This window comes from Schistocerca cancellata, chromosome 4, assembly GCF_023864275.1.
Source record: "Schistocerca cancellata isolate TAMUIC-IGC-003103 chromosome 4, iqSchCanc2.1, whole genome shotgun sequence".
NCBI classification, from domain to species: Eukaryota; Metazoa; Arthropoda; class Insecta; order Orthoptera; family Acrididae; genus Schistocerca; species Schistocerca cancellata.
Window position 1 is genome coordinate 817,727,667 of NC_064629.1, and position 27,528 is coordinate 817,755,194.

Sequence of the window (27,528 nt, forward strand, 5' to 3'; positions counted from 1 at the left end):
GCAAAATCAATGTGAACACGTTCCCATGCCTGGGTTGCAGATGGCCATGAAGAGAACGCTGACCTGGGAAATGCCTGTTGGCTCACACACTGGGAACAGGCAGCCGCCAAGTGCTCAATTTCTGTCAATACCAAGGCAGTACAGATGTCTGCGAGCCAAGGTTTTAGTATGGGAAACACCCCAGTGCCCCTCATGTAATAACGTGAGGACTTCCCTTCACAAACTTGCAGGAACAACCACGCGAGGAGCTGTATTATTGGTAGCCAGAAGAAGAACTCCTTCCAAAAGATGGAGAGGCGGTCTCATAGGACCAAATAATTATGAAGGGGGTCCGAGGTCGGGATGACCACCCCTGCTGAATGAGGTGAACTACTTGCTGGAGAACCGGGTCAGCTGCCATTTCCCTGGCGACTCTAGAACTAGTGATCGGGAAGCCATCAACCGCTTGGCGGGACACACATCCAAATGAAAACACAATCTCCTCTCGATCGAACTTAGGATCCGGGCCCACCAGAAGATGGGAAAGAGCGTCTGCATTGGCATGCTGTCCGGTAGGGCGAAAATGAATGTCATAATGGTACTTAGAGAGGAACAAGGCCCAGCGCTGTAATCTGTGGGCCACCCTATCCGGAATCTGAGAGGTGGGGCCAAATAAGGATATTAACGGCTTATGGTCAGTGATTAACTGAAACTTCGTGCCATACAAGAAAGGGTGAAACTTGGTAATAGCGTAGACAATGGCCAAAGCCTCTTTTTCCACCTGGGAGTAATGGGCCTGTGTGGGACTAAGAGTTTTAGACGCAAACGCCAGTGGCTGCTCTGAACCATCCACATTGCGATGGGCCAGGACCGCCCCCACCCCATACTGCGAAGCATCTGTAGCCAGGACCAACGGCTTATGGGGGTCAAAAGTAGCCAAACAAGGCACTGACATGAGGAGGCCCTTCAACGAGGTGAACACTCGCTCGCATGCAGGCGACCAATCGAAAGGAACACACTTGCACAGAAGGCAGTACAGGGTTTGGGCTATGGTGGAAGCCCTGGGAATGAACCGGTGGTAATAGGCAATCTTGCCTAAAAAAGCTTGTAACTCCTTCAGCGAAGAAGGCCGTGGAATGTCGACGATACCTTGGACCAAACTTCCTAGCTGCTGGACGCCGTGCCGAGAGATGGTGTAGCCCACATACTCAATGGACGGTTGGAAGAAGTTTGACTTATGCAGGTTGCAACACAAGCCCACGGACCTGAATTTGAGAAAGAGTGATGCGAAGGTTGTGCAAGTGTTCCTTGATGCTGCAGCCTGTGACAATTATGTCATCCAGTTAATTAATACAACGAGGGATTGTCGACGTGACGTGCTCAAGATAACGCTGGAATATCGCCGGGGCACTGGATATTCCGAAGGTCAACTACTGGTATTGGTAAAGGCCAAACGGGGTGTTGACGACCGCCAGCCATTTGGAGTCCTCGTCAAGTGGTATCTGATGATAAGCCTCCGAAAGATCGATTTTCGAAAAATATTGGCCTCCTGCCATGGCGGAGAACAATTCATCAGCACGAGGCAAAGAATAGGTGTCCACCACCAATTGGGAATTAATGGTAGCCTTGAAATCGCCACAAAGACGTAATTTTCCCGAGGGTTTCCTGACAATAACGAGGGGCGAAGCCCACTCACTAGAAGAAATGGGAAGAACGACCCCTAGGGCTGTCATCCGGTCTAGCTCTTCTTTTACCTGAGGGCAGAGAGCCAAGGGGGTCTGCCTCGCGCGTAGAAAACGCGGGCGAGCCGACGCCTTCAACGTTAAGTGAGCTTCAAAGTCTGAAACACGCCCCAGGCTCTCCTCAAAGATATCCAGAAAGTCCGATATCAAAGATTCCAATGATTGATAGGGAACGTCTGCGGAGACCAACTGTATGGTGTCAGCAATAGAAAAACTGAAAGCTTGAAAGGCATCCAAGCCAAAAAGGTTAGCGGACCTCGCATCACTGACAACAATAAAAGTAATAGGCCGAGTGACTGATTTGTAAGTCATGTCGGTAGTAAATTGACCCAGTAGGGGAATGAACTGTTTACCATAACCGTGTAGACGCCGGTAAGCTGGCGCCAACGGGGGTGACCCAAGGTCGGAGTAAGTTTGTGCATTCAACAAAGAAACTGCCGCACCCGTATCTACTTGCAGCTGTAATCAGCGCGACCGAACCGACACCTCGATAAAGAGTTTGTGTGCCGATGCATTGGGAGCCTGGCCCGATGAAACTTCCTGAATGTCAACGTCCATGTCCTCTGTACCTGCTTCCTTCGATTCTTTTGAGGCTGGGCGGCAAACTTTAGCAATGTGTCCTTTTTTATTACATTTGCGACAAACGGCCCAACGCTGGGGGCATTCTGACCGATCGTGATGTATATAGCACAACGCACAGGACGGTACAGGGGCCGGCGGCCAGAACTCTGTTTACGCGCTGTGCAGGAGTGGCCGTAACGGCCGGATTGTAGCGCTCGCACGTCGTCCACCCCGAACGCAGTGGACGTGGCCGCGCAACCCTGAACCGCCGCATCATCGCACCACGCATCCAACTGTCGACCTGCAGCGTGAGAGACTTCATATGATTGAGCAACTTCCTCAAGGGAAGGGTCTTTTAACTGCAGGGCCCGTTGCTGGACCTCCCTATCAGGGGCCAAACGAACAATGACGTCGCGCACCATAACATGGGCATACGACTCTCGCGACTGCTCCGTGACAAAATGACACTTGCGACTAAGACTGTGCAGGGTAGCAGCCCACGCCCGGTAAGACTCATGGGGCTGCTTCTCGCATTGATAGAACTTGACCCTATCCGCCACAACATGCGTGCGGCGGCAATAATATGGAGACAGCAATGAACACAATGCGTCAAAAGACAAGGACGAGGGTTCCTGCAACGGCGCTAGCTGCCGCGAAACTTGATACAGTGAGGGAGATATCCAAGACAAGAAAAGAGCATGACATACCTCTGCATCGGCAACATGAAACGCCTGGAAATGCTGCCGAAGGTGATGTTCATATGCATCCCAATCGTCCGCCGTCTCGTCATACGGGGGACAGGGAGGAGGGAACGGCGCTGGAGCAGACTGCGTGGAGGGCAACGCCGGAAGCACTTGTTTCATAGTGGCCATGAGCTCCGTCTGCTGCTCAACCAAAACCCGCACTAAATCCTCCATGCCTTGGATAAGCTGTGAAACTGGAACAACGACGCAACAAGTGAAAGAACGACCCTACTCGTCGCCAATTGTGTAGTAACACGGTTCACGTTTTCCGTCACACTTCACATAGCATAGACCAGGAACTGTCTCCTAAGCATGCCCGATGTGAACTGACTGGGCACGGCCTGTGCTGCCTGAGTTGTTGTTGTTGTTGTTGTTCCACTGGCAGAGGTCACTGCGAATTCTCACGTGCCCTCTGGTGGACGGGACTCTACTTGCGGCAACCACCGTCCGTGACGCGCCGTGCCGATGTGCGCCTCCCGCGATCTTTCTGGTGGTGGCTACTGCAGCATAGTTTGATAATTTGCTGATAGTCAGCGCTAGTTGCGAACACGGCAAGTTCAGGTGTGGAGTGAGCTTTCTGTGTTGGAGTTCGACAAACACAAGTGTGCTACAGCTGTTCAACGGATGTTAAGAACCAAGTACAGCAAGAAGCCACCAACAAGGAAGGCCATTTACCACTGGCACAACAAATTCGTTATGACAGGTTGCTTGTCCCCAGCAAAAAGAAACGGATGTCCCAGTGTGAGTGAAGTGAATGTGGAGAACGTACGAGAGACATTCATACGGAGTCCAAAGAAATCGGTGTGTTGTGCATCCCGTGAACTCAAAATGGCTCCAATGACAGTATGGAAAGTGCTGCAACAGAGGCTGTATATGAAACCATTCAAATTGGAGCTTGTGCAGAAGCTCAATGACAACAACAAAGGCAAGCGTTTTGAATTTTGTTTGCAGTTACAACACTTGAATGTGGATGGAGATGGCATTGTTGATCACTTAATTTTTAGTGACAAAGCCAATTTTTACACTAGTGGGAAAGTGAACAGGCATAATTGTTGAATCTGTGGTACAAAGCATTACCCAAAGGTAAATGTTTTTTGTGCCTTGTCACGTCGGAAACTGTATGGGCCATTCTTCTTTGCCGAGAGCACTGTCACTGGATATTCCTACTTGGAGATGTTGGAGCAATGGCTGATGCCTCAAATGCAATCAGACTCTCCATTCATCTTTTAGCAGAATGGAGCTCCACTGCATCTTCATCGTGAATTTCGTGGGTACCCAAACATGGAGCTGCTGCATCAGCGGATCAGCCATGCTACAGAAGGGGACAGCTGTTTCATGAAATGGCCTCGCTGATCACCAAAACTCACTCCATGTGGCTTTCTTCTGTAGGGACACATTAAAGATCTGGTGTATGTACTGGCTCTACCACATGATGTCACAGTGCTCTGGGCATGAATTCGGGAAGTGACTGCCACAGTCAACAATGCCATGTTGCGATTGGTATGGCAAGAATTCAATTACCATATTGATGTTTGCCGGTCACTCATGGTTTGCATATCGAATGTTTGTAAAAAAAGACTTTCAGAGTTTCTCTTCAAAATGCAATATGTATGAATCATTACAATGTTTAGTTCTTGTGCAATAAATAATTGAAAGTGTTCCCAGGCTTTATGTACCCCCTGTATTTTTAGTTGCAAAATGGAAAAAATATTCTTCAAGAATTTCTTAAAATCAGATTCAGTGTAAATAAGTATTCAGTTTAGAAGAGCCTGGCAGTTTGTCATAAGTTAGATGTAATGAATTTAATATTCAACAATAAATTTTATAATGATCTTTACATGTTAATTCAAATTTTGATGTTTTAACCTATAATAATTAATGTTTACATCTCAAATAAATCATCCAATCTATTTTAGGTTGTGGGCTGTTGAAAGACAGTGATCGACAATACTGGGATCCTCCTTCTTGTACTGAGACTTTCAAAGAAATGGGAGATGAGTGCAACCTTGTTTGCAGAGATGGATATACCCTTAATGGAACTGCTACAGTCACCTGCACTGATGATGGCTGGAGTGGTGCTGGTGGATTGAATGTATTTCCTGAATGCAAAGGTAACCCCAATGATTGTTACTATCAGAACACAAAACATAACATATTCAGTACTTTGTGTTTCATGTTGCTGTAATATCAGCTGTTAGTAATTTAACTTTTTCATTAAATATGATGATAAAATCATATATTTAACCAATGACAACTCAAGCAGGGCTGACAGGTACAATTTTAAAAACAAGTTCCTAACTTTGAAATTTTTAAGCATTCCTTCATTAGGGAAACAATAAAGATCTAGGAATAGACAGAGAAAGAATCAATTGTACAACTATTAGTTGAAGGATTAGTTGCTCCTCAGCTTTCCAGTGGTCATCTATAAACACAATTCATTGAGTCACATAGATGGCAACCTTTGATATAGAATCATGGGCAATGTTACTGTTGCCTGCATTCATGCAGAACCTGTGATTATTAACACATCAACTGTTATACCAGCTGTATATACTGACACCGCCCTGTTGCAAGACATAGCAGATCCCCTTTTCTCCTATGGAAGTGGGAGATGCAATATCTATTTTTTAGTCTCACAATGAAAAAAAAATATTATCCAAAAATTTTCTGTAGTTAAGGTTAGTGTGAATAAGTATTCATTTTACATGAATGAGGGCTTCATCATGTTTAAGGTAAAAGAAATATTTTAGTGTGACTCATTTATTCACATTTTAATATATAACAACAAAAAATTAATATCAAGATATGATTAATAATTCAGCAATTGAATTTCAGGCTGTGCTCACTTGCAGGACAGTGAACGAGAATACTGGGATCCTCCATCATGTTCTCAGAGCTACAGTGAAGTAGGAGATCAGTGCAGCCTCATTTGCAATGATGGATATGAACTTAGTGGAAGTGCTATTGTCACATGCACACCTGATGGGTGGAATGGCACTGGTGGTTTTGATAAAATTCCTCACTGCAAAAGTAAGTGCAATAATTATAAGAGCTGCTGCTTAAAATATAACGTTTTCCCTATTTTTTCCATGGAAATGTAATACTAGTTTTTGTAATTTTAAATTTTCAGAAAACATCATGATCACAATCAAACACTTACATAATAATTACTCAAGCAAAGTGAATAAATATAGTATCAAAAATAGACCTCTAAATATTGAAACTTGTAAGCATATTCATGACCAAAGAGCAAAAAAGCTAGAAACCTAAATAAAGCAAAAGCAAACTTGATACCTGATGAATGGGTTCATAAGTTGGGTCACCTGTAGACATGTTTCTTTGGGTCACAGTAGTGAAAAACTCTGATTTAATATAGATACATTGATATTGTTATGCTGTCTGTCTCTTTGGTAACTTGAGCTTCTTCACACATATGCTGGCACATCAATCCTATACAAACTCTACCATTCTGGGCATATCAGTCACATGTATCTGAAACTGCAGCTTTTACAAACAAGAAAAAATCCAGTTTTATCTCTACAAATTTGAAATGAAAGTAAGTAACATCTTAAAACATGAAGAGCATTTATTTATTGCTAAAAATATATAATTGTAATGACACTGCAGATATTAATTTCCTGTGAAATTTCTGAATGCACACCAAGGAAATAAAAGGTAGAGGAGGACATATTTTCCTTTAGTTCATTTTATCAGTGCATAGCAGATGGTACACAGCCTTCAATTTATTTTCCATGCCCAGTGGCTGTTATGTTTTGTTTTCACAAAATCAGAATGTATGTAAAATCATAATCTAGAAATTTTCTTTTTTAAGTTATGATTTCATTTGTGTTTTGGTTTATTCATTGTATACCACATACCCAATTACAGCAGATGTGCCTTGAAGATATCAGTATTCCACTCTCAAGGTTGTTTATCATTTTACCACTTTGAAAACTGTTGTTGTATGAGTAGAAATCTGGTCAGAGCAATTGATTCTAGCTTTTAGTTTGTTAAAAATCTGGACAGTTTCCATTTTAACAGTACACATCTATGTTTCTTATTTGTGGGAGGTTGATCATTCTTTTCATGTCCTGGATCTTTCTCTCGTGGGGGAATGTGTATAAGAAACCTAGTTCACATCAAAAGGGTTATTCCTTAGCAACAACAATACCATTTTTATCATAGCAGATTCTCCTGTTAGTGTAGTATAGTAATTTGGTGGTCTTTTTTCATTGTTTAATGTACATATGTACAGTATGACAAGTCAAGTGATATTATATGATAGATACAAGTTCTCTGATGACTTAATGGATACATTTTTAGAATAGCAAAAATCAAACAGTTTTATAAGTGTTACACAGATATAATCCTAACAGTTTTAGTATGAACAGAATATTCTTTTAATTGAGTAGATACTTGAATGTTAGCACTTTACAGCCTACAGACAGGAGAATGTTTATACTTTTTCTAACAATTAATTAAGAAATATAGACAAAGTGTTAAAATAACAAGATAAATAGCAACTGGAAGGCCTTCTACACACAGTGCTTTACATAATTAAAAATTCATCTAGAGTGTCCTTGGACTTGTTTAGAAGGTATGATTTAAGAGTTGCTTTGAAATGTCTGATAAATATTACTAGTTTAATAGGGTCAGACAGGAGCATGACTTATCTTGTCCATCTGCAGCAGTTCTGCAGGCCCTCCAAAGCACAGGCATCTAAATGAAACAAAGTACCAAAATAAAGAAAATTATAACTGAATGGAAAATTTGAAAAATTTAAAACACAAAATGCATCAATGTATGTTCACAAATGTCCATACTCTGTTGGTGCTCAGCAGCAATATTCCAGAATCAGTGCTTTGAATGCAACGTAAATGGATTTTGTTTGTCCACATGTCTTCATATCTTCATGTTTCCAATGTGGTCACTGGCTGTATGGCCTCACCTATTAACCCTGTGCCCTGTGATTTGACATGTGTTAGCTGCTTCAGCGGGTTCCAAGCAGGCACATGTTGGCACATGTGTGTGTGTGTGTGTGGGGGGGGGGGGGGGGGGCTACTAGTTACCAGGAACTCCAATGTTACGCATGTTATGGGGCCCCTTAGACAGATAGTGAGTGTTCAGCACTTGTAAGAAAGCCAATGGGCACTCAGTATGTCTGCTGGGGGGCCTCATCCGAGATGTGGAGGTTGCCCTGCCTGTGACTATCAAGCATAAAATGTTCACTCATCCACAGGTTGTGGCTCACATCAGCACCAACAACATCTGTTGCATGGGCTCTGAGGCCATTCTCGATTCATACAGTTGGGTGGTGGAGGTGGTGATGGATGCTGGTTGAAATCTGAAGTGGAAATATCTGAGATATTTGGTGAGTCATGGAAGGTACATTGGAAAGAGAGATTAGGGGCCATAGGAGCGGGAGTATTCATTGCAGTTGACAAAAATATCGTCTCTAGTGAGGTTGAAGTTGAGTGCAACAGTGAAATTATCAGGTTGTGTATAAGGTGAAAGTAAGTTAATTGTTGGTTATTTTTACCAGACACCTGATTCTGTTGTGACAGTTCTTGAGTCATTCAAAAAAAGTCTATCATCAGTAGCATGTAAATACTCAGATCATGCAGTACTAGTTAAAGGTGAATTAAACCTACCGAGTATAGACTGGGATGTTTATAGATGTACTGCAGGGGGTACAGACAAACAGTCATGTGCAGTACTTTTGAACACATTTTTTGAAAACTGTCCTTAGCAACTTGTTCAGGAACCCACACACAATGCATTCTCCAAAAAGGCTGGATCTTGTCGACAATGCAACATAGAAATGATGATTAGTGATCATGATGTCATTATAGCAACTATAGTTATGAAAAATAATAAATCAGTCAAGAAGACTAGGAGATTGTTTCTGCTAGAAAGAGCAAATGAGAAGTTGTTAGCATCTCACTTAGACAGTGCAATGACATCACTTAGTTCCAGTAAGATGGATGTAGAGGAATTATGTGCAGAGTTTAAGCAGATTGTAAATTGTGGTCTGGAGAGTTATGTGCCTAGTAAGTGGATTAAGAATGGAAAACACCCACCATGGTTCAATAACAAAATTCACAAAAATGCTGAGGAAGCAGAGGTGGTTGCTCTCTTGGTTCAAAAGAGAACACACAAACGATGACAAACAAAGATCAGTAGAGATGTGTGCATCTGTGAAAAGATCTACATGCAAAGCATACAGCAACTACAACTCTCATACCTTAGAAAAAAATCTGACAAAGAACCCAGAAAAACTCTATTCCTGTGTAAAATTGCTAAGCAGGTCTAAGACTTCCATCCAGTGCCTTGTTGACCAGTATGGTGCAGCAAAACGAAAGCCAGAGTTTCAAATTTTGCATTCAAGAAACTGGTCATGTATGGGAATCATAGAAACATACAACCATTTGTCCATCAGACAGGCTTTCATATGGACAGCATAGTAATGCGCATTTCTGGCATAGAGTAAGAATCCCAATTCATCTTGGGTTGTCGGGTGTTCTGCCGGATATCAGCGTCGTACTTGCACGATATTTCGGTCACGTAGCTCGTAACCTTCATCAGGTGCCATAGGCATAAATACTGGACCAGGTCCACTCGAGGAGCAGTCTCAGGTCGCACCTGATAAAGGTTACGAGCTATGTGACCGAAATATCGTGCAAGTATGACGCTGATATCCGGCAGAACACCCAACAACCCAAGATGTCATTAGATCACTGGGAAAGCCTGAAGAGTTAAATCCCAATTCAGTTTTCCAGTGAGTATTCTACAGCCTTGACTCCTTACCTTATTTGCATTTATTGGAAATCTCTCATGCAGCACAAAGTCCCAAATGACTGAAAAAAGTGCGTGTGACTTCTGCATGTAAGAAGGGTAAAAGAATTGACTCACAAAATTACAGACCAATATCCCTAACTTTGGTTTGCTACAGAATCTTTAAATATGTTGTATATTATCTGTTTGAATATAATAAATTTTCTTGAGACCGAGAAGCATATGCCCATGAATCAGCATTGTTTTACAAAGCACTGCTCATGCAAAACTGAACTTGCCCTTTTCTCACACAATATACTGTGAACCATGGATGAAGTGCAACAGGCAGATTCCATATTTCTAGATATCCAGAAAGCATTTGATACAGTGCCCCATTGTAGGCTGTTAATGAAGGTATGAGCATATCAAATAAGTTCACAGATACATGAGTGGCTTGAAGACTTTTTAAGTTATAGAGCCCAGCATGTTGTCCTCAATGGTGAGTGTTCATCAGAGATAAGGGCATACTGAGGAGTATCCCAGGGAAGTGTGATAGGACTGCTGTTGTTCACTACATATGTAAATGATTTGGCAGACAGGGTGGGCAGCAATCTGTGGTTATTTGCGGATGATGCTAAGATGTATTGTACAGTATCAAAGTCAAGCGACTGTAGTAGGATACAAGATGTCTTAGACAAAATTACTAGTTGGTGTGACAAATGGCAGCTAGCTCTAAATGTGGAAAAAATGTAAGTCAATCTACGAGAGTAGGAAAACCAAACCCATATCTTCATATAGCTTTAGTAGTGTTCTGCTTGACACAGTTACATCATTTAAATATCTGGACATAATATTGGAAACTGATATGAAATGGAACAAGCATGTGAGGACAGTGATAAGGAAGGTGAATGGTTGTCTTTGGTTTGTTGGAAGAATTTTAGAAAAGTGTGGCTCATCTTTAAAGGAGGCTGCATTTACAGGGTGACAATTATTGAACTATATAAAATAAAATCACCATAACTTCTGAACAGTTTCCATTAGGATGTTCAAATTGCACTGTTGGCCATAGGGCATAATGGGAATTAGTATGTGCATGGTTTGGTTTAGCTCACTTTCATCTGGAGGGGTTCATCAATAAGCAAAATTGGCGGATTTGACTGTCGGAGAATTTTCATTTAATGATTGAGAAATCTCTTCACTCTCAATGGGTGTGATGTGGAATGTCCAGTCACACAATAATTGGCATGATATTCCTTGATGGCAAGGTGATAGTAAATGGTACATTAAGGTTTTGGAAGATGATTTCATCCCCATTATCCAATGTGACCCTGATTTTTGACAACATGTGGTTCGTGAAAGATGGAGCTCTAACTCATCAAAGCAGGAGAGCATTTTATGTCCTGGGGAACACTTTGGAGACTGCTTTCTGGCTCTGGGGTATCCAGATCTGAACACATGTGACTCCTTTTTGTGGGGCTATATTAAAGACAAAGTGTACAGCAATAATTCCAAAACCATTGCTGAGCTGAAAACAGCCATTCAGTAGGTCATTGACAGCATCAATGTTCCATCACTTCAATGGGTCATGCGGAATTTAACTATTCATCAGTGCCACATCATCTCCAATGATGGCAGGAATATTGAACATCTCATAACCTAAATCTGAATATCTTTAGTGGCGTTTACATGTTGAATAAAGGGCGTGCACGCCATAGTTTGTAACCAATTTATATTTTGTTTCATACAGTTCAATAATTGTCACACTGTTGCTGGTGCAACCTATTCTTGAGTACTGCTCGAATGTTTGGCATCTGAACCAGGTTGGATTAAAGGCATACATCAAAACAATTCAGAGGTGGGCTGCTAGATTCGTCACCAATAGTTTCAAACTACATGTAAGTGTTACATGTAGTGGGGAAGGCGGATAGTCGTCTTTGGTTCATTGGTAGAATTTTGGGAAGATGTGGTTCATCTGTAAAGGAGACTGCTCATAAAACACTAATACGACCTATTCTTGAGTACTGCTCGAGTGTTTGGGATCCCTATCAGGTCGGATTGAGGGAGGATATAGAAGCAATTCAGAGGCGGGCTGCTAGATTTGTTACTGGTAGGTTTGATCATTACGAAGTGTTACAGAAATGCTTCAGGAACTCTGGGTGGGAGCCTCTAGAGGAAAGGAGGCACTCTTTTCGTGAATTGCTACTGAGGAAATTTAGAGAACCAGCATTTGAGGCTGACTGTAGTACAATTTTACTGCCACCAACTTACATTTTGTGGAAAGACCACAAAGATAAGATAAGAAAGATTAGGGCTCATACAGAGGCATATAAGCAGTCATTTTTCCCTCGTTCTGTTTGGGAGTAGAACAGGGAGAGAAGATGCTAGTTGTGGTACGAGGTACCCTCTGCCATGCACCGTATGGAGGATTGCGGAGTATGTATGTAGATGTAGATGTAGATGTACGCAGATGCTTTGGGAACTCAAATGGGAATCCCTGGAGAGAAGGCAATATTCTATTCAAGAAACACTGTTGAGAAAATTTAGAGAACTGGCATTTGAAGCTGCCTGCTAAATGATTCTCCTGCCACAAAAATACATTACATGTAAGGGCCACAAAGATAGGATATGAGAAATTGTGGCTCATACAGAAGCATATAGACAGTTCTTCCCCCTTGGTCTATTTACAAGTGGAACTGGAAAGGAAATGACTAGTAGCAGTACAGGGTACTCTCTGCCATGCACTGTGCAGTGGCTTGCAGAGTGCCTACGTAGATGTAATTTTTTCATTTAGCTCACTGACAGCTGTCTGGTATGTGATAGGGTCCTGAATTCTGCCAGTATGGCAGTCCAGGTGAAAATAGGCACTATGGTTTGTGGAAGGAAATGGGCAGATGAATGTGGAGCACTATAAATTTAAGTCATCTGCCTCACAAGAAAGTGTGAGCTTATGACAAAAGCAATTTTATGCTAAGCAGAGAGATAAAAGATGAACAAGCTTCAAGAGATGAATTATCAAATGAACATAAATTCTCTGCCTGCACACTTCATAGTCAGTACCATTTGTAACAGAAGTCATTTATCAAATGAAGGTGGCATTTTTACCATTAAGTCAAAAAAATGTCACCTTTGTTCAGTAAATTCATAGCTGTGGTGTCCACATGAGCAACAAGACATTCCATATGTTTATTGCTATCTCCAAGATAAAAATGAAAGTAATAAACTATCCGAACAAACACATCTGGACACGATTATGTATTGTGGAGTTGCCCACTAGACATCATGAGAAGTGTAAAATGAGGTGGATTGCATTGTGTTGCCAATAGAAAAGCAGAAACACCAGAGTAGGTTGGTCAGGACAGCTCAGTGACTTTGAAGGTGGACTAAGTCATTGGACGTCACCTGAGCAACAAATCCATCAGAGATATTTCAGCCATGCTAAAGCTTCCCAAGTTGACTATTGACAATGTGATTGTAAAGGAGAAACATGATGGAAGAATCACATCTAAACAAAGATCAGGCAGACGTCATGTACTGGTGGACAGGGACCATTCAGCATTGCAGGTGGCGGTTGTAAAAAATCACATGAAATCAGCAGGAGGAACTGCTCATGAGTTCCAAAGTGTTACCAGCACACCAGCTAGCTCAATGAGTGTGTGTAACAAGTTTAAAGACAGGGGTACAGTGTGTGAGTGGCCCCTTCTAACCCACACACTTCTGTAGTCAGTTCAAAGCATCATTTCAGCTGGTGTAAACAGCAATGCACTGAACAGTGGGTGATTCAAAACAAGTGATTTTGAACACTAAATCTTGCAATATCCTATGAGAACCTGATGGAAGAGACTGGGTTTGGCGAATGCCTCAAGAACATTACCTGTCATCATGTGTAGTGCCCATAGTGAACTGTTAAGGACATGGTGTTATGGCATGGGAGTGTTTTCTGTGTTTAAGGTGTGGCTTATTGTGCTTAATAACATACTAATTTCAGAAGGATATGCTCTGTATACTGCATACAATAGAAAGACAGTTGAGAGATTATGATTGTATCAGAATGACAATGCACCCCGACATAAAGCAGCACCTGTGAGGCAATGTTTTGTGAGCAATAACATTCCTAAATGGTCTGTCCTTCCCAGAGTAACAACTTGAACTGAATGGAATAGCTTTGGCATGAGTCAGAAAGTCAACTTCACTGCAGACCTAGTGTTTCTGCTTTTGAGATAGAATGGGCTGTAATTTCTGCACAGACATTCAGAAATCTCATTGAAAGTGTCCCCTGCAGATGGCAAGTCAACATAAAGGTAAAGGGTGGACATAAGTAAGTGTCAGGATACTTTTGATCAGCTGGTTTATTTTGACTCCATTATAATACACTTTGATTAAACTGCATTATGACTTCACATACTTCATAGTTTGTACTAGTATTTTATGAAATTTGTGGTATGTGTGAGACAATGGAAAAGTAATTTGAGCTCTATTGTAAAAGTGAGGCCATTGCCTTTATTCTCTCTGTTGGAGTTTCAAGTCCAATCACTGTCTTGTGTTGCAAACATGTCAGAATTATGCAAATGATAATGTGTTTAAGAGCTGTGAATGAATTTATTAGTGTGCCTGACAACAATGCACAATAATTATCATCATCTGTCAAAACCAGAACTAATCCTGATGATATTCCAGTGCCAGAATTTCATTTGTCTTGATCTCAAGATACAGTCTTAATTATTGGTAGTGATATTGATTTCTAAACCATCATCTTCAGATTAAGAAATTACAACAAATTAAAACTGTTCAGTCATAAATACACCAAATATGAAAGAATAAAGACTGAACATACCACTGACTTACCTGAATATTTGAGTGTGCTAATGCACCTCTTCTGGGACACAGGGAGGCAATCCAGCCCTGAATCAAATCCACCTCATGGACTAATGATGAGGGATGGTGAGCTGGCTAGCCTGAAGCTGGTTTTCAGGTGGTTCTCCACATCCATGCCAAAACCCACATTCAATGTCAGTTACACTTTACACAAACACTTGTCAGGAAGTGCATGCAACCACAAACTGCCACTAGCATTGCTGATCCTATAGTGAAACAGGATAAAGACAAAGAAGAAGGAAAGCAAACACACCATTTAAATCTTACTTCTTTTACACTCTGTGTATTTATGTTAGATTATGAAAAGAACATTTCTTCCTACTTTAGATCTGAAGATGATATTTCAGCAATCAAAACTGATTATAAGAAATTTATTTTGTGATGAAGACAAATAAAATTAATTTTGAACATTCAGTTGGAGGCATGTACATCCTGTGACAAATTTATCATGCCTCTTCCTTGATGAGAGCTCCAGTTGAAATGATGGTCCTGGATTGCCTCTACATAGTTTGACATTTATGTTGGTCTCAAGCATTCCAAAGCCTGTACTTAATGTTTGGATGCTGCAGTCTAAAATAATCAGTTCACTATTGAATTAGTTCCAATTTTTTCTGCAAATTGTAACTTTTATCATGTTTCAACATGGCTGTACAGTTTGAGATATTTTTCATTTTCGTGAGTGTGATATTTTACCTTAATTATTACACAGTTTAAAGCATATGCGTTAGTTTTGGATGAGTAGCATGTCATCTGCAAAAACATGGTAATTCTGAAAAATGGGTGAAACACCTGCCTGAAGTTAATAACTGATGCTTTGCACCTCAGCGCAGAATCTTAATGCCATACTCTACCTTTCATTTCAGTTTAATGTGCAGTCTGAGCACAGCCCTACAAAATACTTAAGAATGCAGAGGAAAGCAAGGTTAGGTTTCAGAATATTACAGAACTGAAATATAATGCAGTAGGTCTTCTTGTCTTGAAAATTTAGACAAATTTATATAACAACAGGTAACAAGCACAAAAACGTTGAAATAAGTAGATTTTGTAGTGATTATCATACAGAAGTGTGTGCTGGTGAATTAACACTGAAAAATATCAACAATGTAGGAAAAGACAGATTGCTATTTACCATAAAGAAGACCTGATGTCTTCATTGCAGAAAATACCAATCTATCTTTCCTACATTGTTGCTATTCCTACCTGGGGTTTCCATAGTTTGAACACCAAAAAACAATTCACTTTTTATTGTAACTGTATGCAGATCTGCATTGGTAAATTTTGAACAGTTTATAAGGCATATGGTGTTTGGCTGCTGTGTGGAGGACCTGATTTCAATTCCCTGTTCTGTCAGAGTTTTTTCCTTGATGGAAAGGCTGGTGCTATGTGCACTCAGTCTTGTGCAACAAAATGAGCAGCCACTTTAGCAATCTGCTGACCCCATGCCCCTCCATACTGTGTCCAGTGATGCCATTAGCAGAGGATGACATGGCAGTCAGTCGGTCCCGAGTGGCCCACCAGAATCAGAATGTAGAGCATTGCAGTTTGTTTATGAAGTCTACAGATTCCTTACTATGCTATCTTTCAGACAGCAGCAAGCAGTTAATAATTGGTGTGATTAGAATGTAGGTTTCCTAAAGGCATCTGATAGGAAAAATTACCTGGAAATCTTACTTGGTTCCTACAATTTTATCCCAGCAATTAAATTTCCAACATAGGTGGATAAAGCAGTAGGGCTCTAATTGATAATAAGCAAGAAAATAATAACTGTAACAACCAGTAACAAATGCTCTCTCTCATCCTGATGCACAACTAGTTAGGATAAATAAGCTAGTGCCTACTCCCCAGTGAAAATCATTTGTAATAATTAATAATTCCAGAACGAAATTTTAAGAATAGCTTAGAAGTGATGAACTCCCCAGTGAAAATCATTTGTAATAATTAATAATTCCAGAACCAAATTTTAAGAATAGCTTATAAGTGATGAGCTGGTATGAAATTTAAAAGGAACCAAATGCCGACATTAATTGTACTGTGTTCCACAATAAATTCATACAATTACTTGAAAATATCTTTCTACTTAAAAGTTACAGTACCAAGTGGGTAGTTTATACCAATATTTTCACTTTTGAAAATATTGTAAACTAGTCATGTACTGTATAAACTGGTAATGTACTTTATATTTTAAAATTCTGAAAAAAATTGTTTTTTTTTTAAAGAATGCTTGTACCAGACTTTTGTATTTGTCTTAAATTTTGCAGTATAATTTAACCCAAAATTATAAGTCTTGTTATTGAATGTGACAAACAACAAATTTTATACAGACATTTCCAGGTTCAGGATGCTTCTACATATCCTTGAAAAGTATGTAGTAGATAAAAGTCAACAAAAATTAATTATATTTGTATTTTTAAAAATTTTCTGTGGTGGTCATAAAGTACCCCTCCATTGATGTAATAACAGAAAATGTGTTGGTATTGTTAAGATTGTGCTAAAGGATATTTCTAGGACCTAGACCCTACTTATACACCAGCACCAATTATAAACTATGTTCTTAATAAAAGTTAAAATAATTAATTAATTTCTTTTTGTAATGGACATTAGGTACTCTTACCCCTTCATTGGTATGTTAAATTAAGGAAAACACATTGGTATTACTAGCGACAAGCCTATGGCCATGGAAAACATTGTATTTGTGACATAACTGGTATTTAGCCAGCAGTATTTGAATATCTATTTTTTCCAGCACCAATGCTCTCTAGCAATGCACTTGATATGAACTATGCCCCAATTTCGTTGATGTAGCATCTGTAAAACCTTAGATTTAAGCACTGCAGGAACAACCACTCATATCTTGCCTGATTCTGAATGCACCAAAACAAAAACTTTTTACACTGTCATAGCATGCCTTATATTCCACTAAAAAGGAGCCGATGTGAGAGCTACAATGAAACCATTAAATTTCAGTTACACCAATAATTAATGAAATGTAAAGGGCATAAATTCATCTGAATACCTAGGAATTGCAATTACAAACAACTTAAATTGTAAAGGACACATAGAAAACGTTCTTCGGAAAGTGAATCAAAGATTGTGTTTTATTGGCTGAACACTTGGAAGATACTACAGATCTACTGAAGGGACTGCCTATATCATGATCCACTTTTGGAGTACTGCTGCTTGTTGTAGGAAGGTTACTAGATACAATTAATAGAGTGTATAAGGAAAGTTCAAAGAGGGGCATTACATTTTATATTATCAAGAAATAGAGGAGAGAGTATCACGGAACATGATACAGGATTCGGAGTGGATATCATTAAAACAAAGATGTTTCTTATGTACGCTATCTGAGTGTGGAATAAAAGAGAATTATTGTGAAGGTGGTTTGTTGAGCCCTCTGCCAGAACTTAATGTGACTGGCAAATAGCCATTTAGATACAGATGTGGATCAACCATCTGAGTGTGATTTCACAACTTCAGTCCTTAGTAAGGCTAACTTAATGTGAATGGCCTATTATTAAATAATAAATAGACCCAGAATATTTGGTTCAGTCTATCAAAGACTGTAAAAATAGAGAATCAAATTGCAAAATTTTTAGGTATCATGTGTGATAATAAACTGACATGGAACACTTATGTTGAACAAATAATGGCTAGACTGTCAAGAGTTATATATCAACTGAAGAAACTGACATGCTATGTGTCATTTGAATGTGCAAGGACAGTATACTTAGCTTTTTTTCAATCTGTTGTAAGGTGTGGGTTAATACTCCGGGGAAACAGAAAAAAATAAGTGAAATTCTGGTGATCCAGAAAAAAGCAAATGGAGTAATGGTAAATAAAAATTATTTAGGAATACAGGAGATGACTCATTGAAAGGCAGAAGCACTGTGTCTTCGACAGGTACACAAACGAAAGGAGCAGACCTTTGCTAGCTTTCAGAATGAATTCCTTTTTTAATCTTGTAGGCGAAATATGCACACAAAAACACACACACTCGCTCACATGCATATGATGGTCTCCCTAAATTGTGCTCAGTTGACTGCCAGCTCTTTCCTGGCCCACAGTGATTGTACTGAGGTGAGGTGGGGTTACAGAGTGGGGTGAGATGAGGGAAGGAGAGAGGCAAGGATGGGGTTGGGGGTAAGTGTCTAATGGCTTGTGGGAGAGTAGGGAGCCATCTGTGGGCTAGCTATGGGTGCAGGTAGAGGGGGCATGTGGCAGATGGATGGGGACGCAATTTTTTTGGCAACAGATTGGCCGTTCATTCGGGTTGACAGCTGGTTGGTTGTCATACCAATGTAAAACGTTGTGCAGTGGTTGCAGGAGAGCTGGTATATAAAATGGTTGTTTTTGCAGGTGACCTGGCCTCTGATGGGGTTGGATAAGCCTGTGACAGGACTGGAGTAGGAGGAGCTGGGTGGATGGATTCGGCAAGTCTTGCCTCTGGCTTTTCCACAAGGATATGATCCCTGAGGCAGGGCATTGGCGGTGGGAGTGGCATAGGGATGGTCTAGGATGTTGTGGAGGGGTTGGGTCAGAGGAAGAACACCACTTTGGGAGGGGATGGAAGTACCTTGGGTAGAATGTCCCTCATTTTAGGGCATGATGATAGATAATCAAAGCCCTGATGAAGGACATGGTTCAGTCATTCCACACCCGGGTGGTATTGAGTGACAAGGGGGGGCACTTCTTTGTAGTTGGTTCTTGGGATGGATGTGAGTGTCAGGTATGTGTGGGGATATGGCACAGGAGATCTGCTTGTGTATTGGGTCTGGTGTGTATTGCCTGTCTACAAAGGCCTTTGTGTAGCCTTCAGCATACTGGCTGAAGGAGTTCTCATCACAGCAGATGCATCTGCTTTCAGTGGCCAGGCTGTATGAGAGGGATTTTCTGGTGTGGAAGGGATGGCAGCTGTTGGTGATTGGTGAGTTTTATGTGGACCGAGGTGTGGATGGAGCCATCTGAGAGGAGGAGAAGGGGTTATGATGGATGAGGAGGACCAGGTGAACTGGATGGGAGAGAAGATGTTGATATTGTGGAGGAATGAGGATAAAGTGTCCTGGCCTTGAGTCCAGATTATAAAGATGTCATCAATAAACCTGAACCTGAGCAGTGGTTTGGGGTTTCGGGAAGTGAGGAATGTTTCCTCTAGGTGGCCCATGAGGAGGTTGGCATAGGGGGATGCCATATGGGTGCCCATGGCTGTGCCAAGTATTTGGTTGTATACCTTTCCTTTGAAGGTGAAGTAGTTATAGGTTAGCATGTAGTTTGTTAGGTGCACAAGGAAGGAAGTGGTGTGTTTGGAATCTGCAGGCCATTGGGAGAGGTAGTGTTCAGTGGCAAAGGTAGATAATAGGACACTTCATAAACTATTGTTCATTAGATATAGAATATTAATAGTTATTGATATATATAATGTTAAAAAAACAAATTTAGGTGTAACAGATCAAAGGCATGACTACAATACAAGAATCTGTACTTCCCTACGCTTGCCACGAAATAGGTTAGCAAAAACTAACTATAGTCAAAAGTACATGGCAATTAAAACATACAACAAATTGGCTAAACATGCCTCAAGTGTGTCTATCGAAGTGTTTATGGAAAATTTACACAACTTCTTGTTAACTAACCCATTCTATTCACTAGAAGAATTTTTAGAAACGCCCAATATCAACTTAAATATGTAAAAATATATTTTATAATGAATTAGGAGGTTAAGTTAACTGATGAAGTGTAATGCATGCAATAGTGCTGAATGGCTAATAAAGAATCTGAATCTGAATCTTGACAGTGTTGTGTTAAAATTTATAACAGGAAAAATATTAGCTGCTAATGACTCACCATGTGCTCAGGAGGGGGACAGAAAATGAGTGTCTGGGAGGTGCCAGGATAAACCTTTTATGGGGTGTATGTATTACAATTCACAAAGTGGACATCATTGACATTTGAGACATGTTCAAAACGAACCATTAACTTACACTATCACCACCAAATGAAAAATGTTGTGCCACAGTAATCACAAAGGGTCACACCATCAAGACCAAAGGTAAACTTTGGGAGTTACAAACCATGCATGACATTCAGCTAGATATCTGCTCTTGAAGAATGCATATACAATCATAATGGCACAAGGGGTATGATAACTGATGGAATGTGATGGCATACAACAAAATGTGAAACATTTCAATGTCAAAAAAACTTCACCAACAGCCACATACTTTAAGAAATTTCATTTTATTCTGAAAGCAACCAGTTTTGGCAGTTTATTTTGCCATCTTTAGACCACTGCATAATAAAAACGTATATATGTATTACATAAGGGTGTAAAAATCAAGCTTACAGAAAGTGACAGGTAATCATAATACTGCTTAATCTTGAAAATGAAAGTAGTGGCGTTAAAACAAATCTTTGTGTACATCCAAGACAATAGACTAAAATATGTGTGCATATTTGTTAGACATAAAACTATTGAACATCACCGATTCACAAGGGAGCATGTAAATACATTAAAAAGATCAGCACTAGACAGGGTCTCCCCGCCTCACCAGAGTAAAATCACTGTGGGTCAGGAAAGAGCTGGCAGTCAACTGTGCACAATGTAGGGAAACAGTTGTGTGCATGTGTGTGAGAGTGTGTTTTTGTGTACACGTTTTGCCTACAAGCTTGATAAAGGAAGTTCATTCTGAAAGCTAGCAAAGTGCCGTACCTTTTGTTTGTGTACCTGCCTTTTAATGAGTCATTGGGTATTGACCCACATCTTACAACAGATTGAAAAAAAGCAAAGTACACTTTCTTATCGAATTCAAATGGCACATAGCACATCAGTTTCTTCATTTGATATGTAACCCTTGACAGCCTAACCACTTTGTGTTCAGCGTAAGAGTTCCACATTAGTTTATTGTCAAGTGTGACACGTAAAAATTTTGCAATTTCTTTTTCTATTTTTACAGTCCCTGAGTAGATCCTGCCGCAATGAGAAACATTTATCCACCCCAAATCCTGTATCATGTTCATGACACTCTCTCCTCTATTTCTTGATAATATAAAATGTGCTGCCCTTCTTTGAACTTTCGTGATATATTCTATTAATCCTATCTAGTAACCTTCCTGCAACATGCAACAGTACTACAAAAGAGGATCATGGTGTGGGCAGTTTCTTTAGTAGATCTGTTGCATCTTCTAAGTGATCTGCCAATTAAACACAGTCTTTTGTTCAGTTTCCCCATAACATTTTCTATGTGTTCTTTCGAATTTAATTTGTTTGTAATTGCAATTCCTAGGTATTCAGATGAATTTATGCCCTTTACATTTGATTAATTATTGGTGTAATTAAAATTTACTGGACTCCTTGTAGCACCCACATTTGTTCCTTTTTAGTGGAATATAAGGCATGCTATGACAGTGCAAAAAGTTTTTGTTTTGGTGCATTCAGAATCAGGCAAGTCATGAGTGGTTGTTCCTGCAGTGCTTAAATCTAAGGTTCTACAGATGCTACATCAATGTCATTGGTGCATAATTCATATCAAGTGCATTGTCAGAGAGCATTGCTGCTGGAAAAAAATTATAGCAAAGATATTGTAATGATACTTTCTGGCAGATTAAAACTGTGTGCCAGACCAAGACTTGAACTCTGGACTGTTGCCTTTTGCAGGCAAGTGCTGTTCCAACTGAGCTATCCAAGCAGTCCTCAGGACCCATCCTCACAGCTTTACTTCTGCTAGTACTTCTCTCATACCTTCCTTTTTTCCAGGGGTGCTAGTACTGCAAGTTTTGCAGGAGACATTCTGTGAAGTAGGACACTTTCCCACGAAAGGCAAAGGTCCCAAATTCGAGTCTCTGTCTGGCACACAGTTTTAATCTGCCAGGAAGTTTCATAACAGAGCACACTCCACTGCAGAGTGAAAACTTCATTCTGGATATTGAAATGATGCTAGCTAAATACCAGTTATGTCACAAATAAAGTATTTTCCATGGCCACAGGCTTGTCGATAACAACACCAATGTGTATTCCTTAAAGTAACCTAACAATGAAGGGAACCTCATGTCCATTAAAAAAAATCATTAATTGTTGTTAACTTCTATTAACAACATATTTTTAAATAGGTACTGATGTATAAGTAGTAACAGAGTAAAATTTATGCCAGCATTTGGTTCCTTATAAATTTCATACCAGGTCAGCACTTCTAAGCTATTCTTAAAATTTGGTTCTGGAATTATTAATTATTACAAATGATTTTCACTGGGGAGTAGGCACTAGCTTATTTATCCTAACTAGCTGTGCATCAGGATGAGAGAGAGCATTTGTTACTGGTTGTTACAGTTATTATTTTCTTGCTTATTATCAATTAGAGCCCTACTGCTTTATCCACCTATGTTGGAAATTTAATTGCTGGGATAAAATTGTAGGAACTAAATAAGATATACAGGTAATTTTTCCTATCAGAATCATTTAGAAAGCCCACATTCTAATCCCACTATAGTGGTTCCACCTGTTTTATTTCTTCTTCATTTGTTCTCCTCAGTGTCAACATATTGTGTTGCTACACTGGCTGAAAAATGGGGTTGTAATTTGGACACCGACTACTGTAAATAATGTAGCCGACAGATGCACAGTTGTGTTTCACTGTCTATTACTTTCACTTTTCACAACCCCACATATACACATTTATATGGCCAGTGCACTGTTGTTTAACTTTCCATAAGCCTCAACATACTACTACAATAGTTTAGTATTGAACATCTACGAGCAGTAAAAACCTAACCACAAAGTTCACAGTTCTTGAAGAGTAGAAAGGTGCATATGGAGCAGACACTGTCACTGTTTTAACACAAGATCTAATTTTTAACACTTATGTACACTGTTCCAACCAGTACAACCACAAAGTTCACAGTTCTTGAAGAGTAGAAAGGTACATATGGAGCAGACACTGTCACTGTTTTAACACAAGACCTAATTTTTAACACTTATGTACACTGTTCCAACCAATACAGGTTCCTCGTCTGAAACTCGGTGGTGTCCTGTGACCAAAACCAGGGCCGTTATAAATCATCTCAATATCTCAATAATAGCTACTGAAACTACACATCATTTAAAATAAATTTACAGAAATTACTATTAAAACTTAACTCATTAAATTAACTGAACACATCAAAACAGTTGTTCTTTTTAAGAGTTTCTTCTACTGTAAGAGTTACACTGAATTATTTGTTTAAATCTTGAAATTAACAAATCTAAGTATGCAAACAATACTTTGGACAAAACTGTTAATTACTTTGGAATTAATTAAGGTCTGGCTTTGCTAACATGTCTTTGAATAGAGCCAAATAAATACTTTAAGAATACTGTTAGTTGTTCCTCCAAATGTTTGTTACTAGTACAGAATTTATATTTGTTTATTCATCAATAACAGAATGTAAGTTATGAAACAATTACTGATTTCAACCTATAAAGAAAGATCCTAACTACAAAATTAGATCTGGTGTTATATTCTTTAAAGCTGAGGGCAACCTTTCTCTTTTAAGAAAATACAGATTATACTCATGTATGTTAATGGTACCGGTACTTAATTCAAAAATGAAAAAACGAATTTAAGGAGGCAGATGGCAAAACAAGAGAGGCATTATCCCTACTTTCTTTGTCACAACACCAGCTATTAATGGCTTGCTGCTGTCTGAAAGATAGCATAGTAAGGAATCCGTGGACATCATAAACAAAGTGCAATGTTCTACATTCTGATTCTGGTGGGCCAATTGGGACTGACTGACTACCATGTCATCCTCTGCTGATGGCATCACTGGACACAGTATGGAGGGCCAGGAGGACAGCAGATTGCTAAAGTGGCTGCTCAGTTTGTTGCACAAGACTGAGTGCAAATTGTACCAGTCCTTCCATCCTGACGGCACATGGAATTGAAATCAGGTCCTCTGCACAGCAGCTAGACACCATTCACCTTATAAACTGTTCAAAATTTCCCAATGGAGATCTGTATACAGTTACAATAGAAAGTGAATTCTTTTTCAGTATTCAAACTATGGAAAGTCCAGGTAGGAATATCAACAATGTAGGAAAGACAGATTGCTATTTACTGTAAGGAAGACAAGTCAAGTCTTCTCTATGGTAAGCACCAATCTTTGTAGTAAATAGAATCTGTCTTTCCCTACATTTTTGATATTTTTCAGTGTTAATTCACAAGCACACACTTCTGTGTGATGATCACTACAAAATCTACTTATTTCAACATTTTTGTGCTTGTGTCCTGTTGTAACATATAGTCCTCTAAATTTTCCAGACAATAAGACCTACTGCATTGTAATTCAGTCCTATTATATTCTGATGAAAAAGCTAACCTCACATTCCTGTATTTTATGGGGCTGTGCTCAGACTGCACATTAAACTAAAATGAAAGGAAGAGTGTGGCATTGAGTTTCTGGGCTGAGGTGCAAAGCATCAATTATGAACTTTAGGCAGTTGTGAGCCCATTGTGTTACCCATTTTTAAGAATTATCATGTTCTTGCAGATGACGTGCTACTCATCCAAAACTAATGCATATGTTGTAAACTGTATAGTAACTCAGGTAAAAAATCTCACTCATAAAAATGAAAAATATCTCAAACTGTACAGCCATGCTGAGACATGCATGGATGAAGAAATCAAGATAAAACTTCTGATTTGCAAAAACAATTGGAAGTAATTCACATAGTGAATTGATTATTTTACAATGCAGTAATTGTAAAAACACAGACAAAAGAATATACCATCAAAAGCAAATGCATTAGGCTTCATTAGACAGGCACTGTGTACTCCACTACCAGCAAATAAGCTGTTAAACAGATCACTGAAAGTATTAGCTAACTGAAAAACAGTAGCTCTTTTGGTTATGACAGTATTTCAAACTGCTACATCTTGTGCTGATTTGGCAGCACCTACTTGATTTACTTTTGCAATGGGACAATCAGTCACACTGTATTTCCTGAAAGGCTGGTGCAAGTGGTAGTAACAGACATGTATAAAATTGGCGATAAGCAAGTGACCTCTAATTACAGACCACTCTCCCTCTTTTTCATTTTTCTTTAATTTTTTGAGAAAGTTGCTAACACAGAATATCTTACAATCTTCCTTAAAACAATTCAGTATTTCTTCCACAAAGGTATCTCTACAGCAAAAGATATCCATGGTCTCAAAAATCATTTGTGGGAGAGCTAAATAGGATAAATTACTCTGTTGGCATTTTGTGTAATTTTGCCAAAGACTTCATTTGTGTGGATCATAAATTTCTCTTGGTGAAATCAAAGTAGTGTAACTTTAAAAGCATTCACATTGTGAGAATGGATGCATACCTTAACAATATAAAACAGAGGATTACACTATGAAATGATAATACAGGAGTAAGACTGAATGTGTGGCAGGGAATCATTGAGTAAGGTGTGCTCCAAAGTTTGGCATTTGGTCCACTCTTGTTCTTCATACCAATAATAATGAATAAATTCTAAAATCACACCATCATAATTCAAATATCTATATCTCAAAGGTATTTTAATTTCATTTGTATGTAACTCACAACAATTATTTATATCTCTATTGCATTTCAGCACCTGAAGAACTAGGTGAAGATTTTTTCCAGAAAATAAACCTCACAATGAATGGAGTTGCAACAAGCATGTTATTCCTATTAGATGAATCAGGAAGTGTCTCAAGAGATCAGTTTGACATGGAGAAATTCTTTGTTCAGTCAGTGGCCCAGTCATTCCCGTAAGTAGATGAACAATACACAGTATAATGTTGAGGTATACAGAAATTTAAATGAAAACTTCAGCCATTCTGAACTGTAACTTGTTAAGGCCACTTAAACCTGCTACAATAATTACTTTGTTTTTCCATTCTACATCTACTGACACTCTTTTAGAAACTAAAATAGTAAATCTCTCATTATAAGAAACATACACAAAACTGAATGAACATATAAGAATATTAGTCCAGTGATTAATAATTTTGAAGTGGCTTTTCATGTGGGTTTTGGTGGTGTTATCAAAAAACTTTACAAATATCACACCACATTTGAATTACATTACAATTGCCATTTCAGTGAAAAGCTCATTTTGGCATGAAATTGATCTTGTCTACTATCTTTTTATATATTAAAATGGGTTATGTATGCTTGCATCATGCTGTCATTTTTACATGCAGACATGTCTCAATTATGGTATTCCAGCACAATTTGCATATTCTTTACTTTTAATTTGTGCTGTAGCATCTGAACCAGTTAAAACAGTGGCACAATATTTTGACCATGCTGGTAGTGGCTATAGTTCAACATAGTGCACATCTACTTCTGCATCTACATTTACATCTATACCCTGAAACCCATCATGAGTGCATAGCAGAGGGTATGTTCCACTGTACCAGGTACTAGAGTTTCTTTCCATTCCATTCACATATGGAGTACAGGAAGAATGATTGTTTGAATGTCTCTGTGCATGCAGCAATTATTCTAATCTTGTACTCACAATCCCTATTTTAGCAATACACAGGGGATTGTTGTATGTTCCTAGAGTCATTATGTAAAGCCAGTTTATGAAACTTTGTTAATAGACTTTCTTGGGATAGATTACATCTATATTCAAGAGTCTTCCAGTTCAGTTCCTTCAGTATCTCTGTGATGCTCTCCCACAGATCAAACAAACCTGCGACCATTCATGCTGTTCTTTTCTGCATATGTTCAATATCTTCTGTTAGTCCTATTTGGTATGGGTCCCACACACTTGAGCAGTATTCTACAACCGGTCATTCAAGTGATTTGTAAGCAATCTCCTTCGTAGGCTGATTGAACTTTCCCAGTATTCTACCAATAAACCAAAG

The 27,528-nt window shown here is 39.3% G+C and overlaps 1 protein-coding gene across 1 annotated transcript in view; it reads left to right on the top strand.

Annotated features, from left to right (window-relative positions):
- The window catches only part of LOC126184651 (P-selectin-like), a 96,936-nt gene that overhangs the window by 27,207 nt on the left and 42,201 nt on the right, over positions 1 to 27,528 (top strand). Inside the window, exons 6-8 of the mRNA XM_049927130.1 lie at positions 4,942 to 5,136; positions 5,861 to 6,055; positions 26,262 to 26,421. Coding sequence (XP_049783087.1) covers positions 4,942 to 5,136; positions 5,861 to 6,055; positions 26,262 to 26,421 — 550 coding nt within the window. The remainder of the gene's footprint in view (positions 1 to 4,941; positions 5,137 to 5,860; positions 6,056 to 26,261; positions 26,422 to 27,528) is intronic.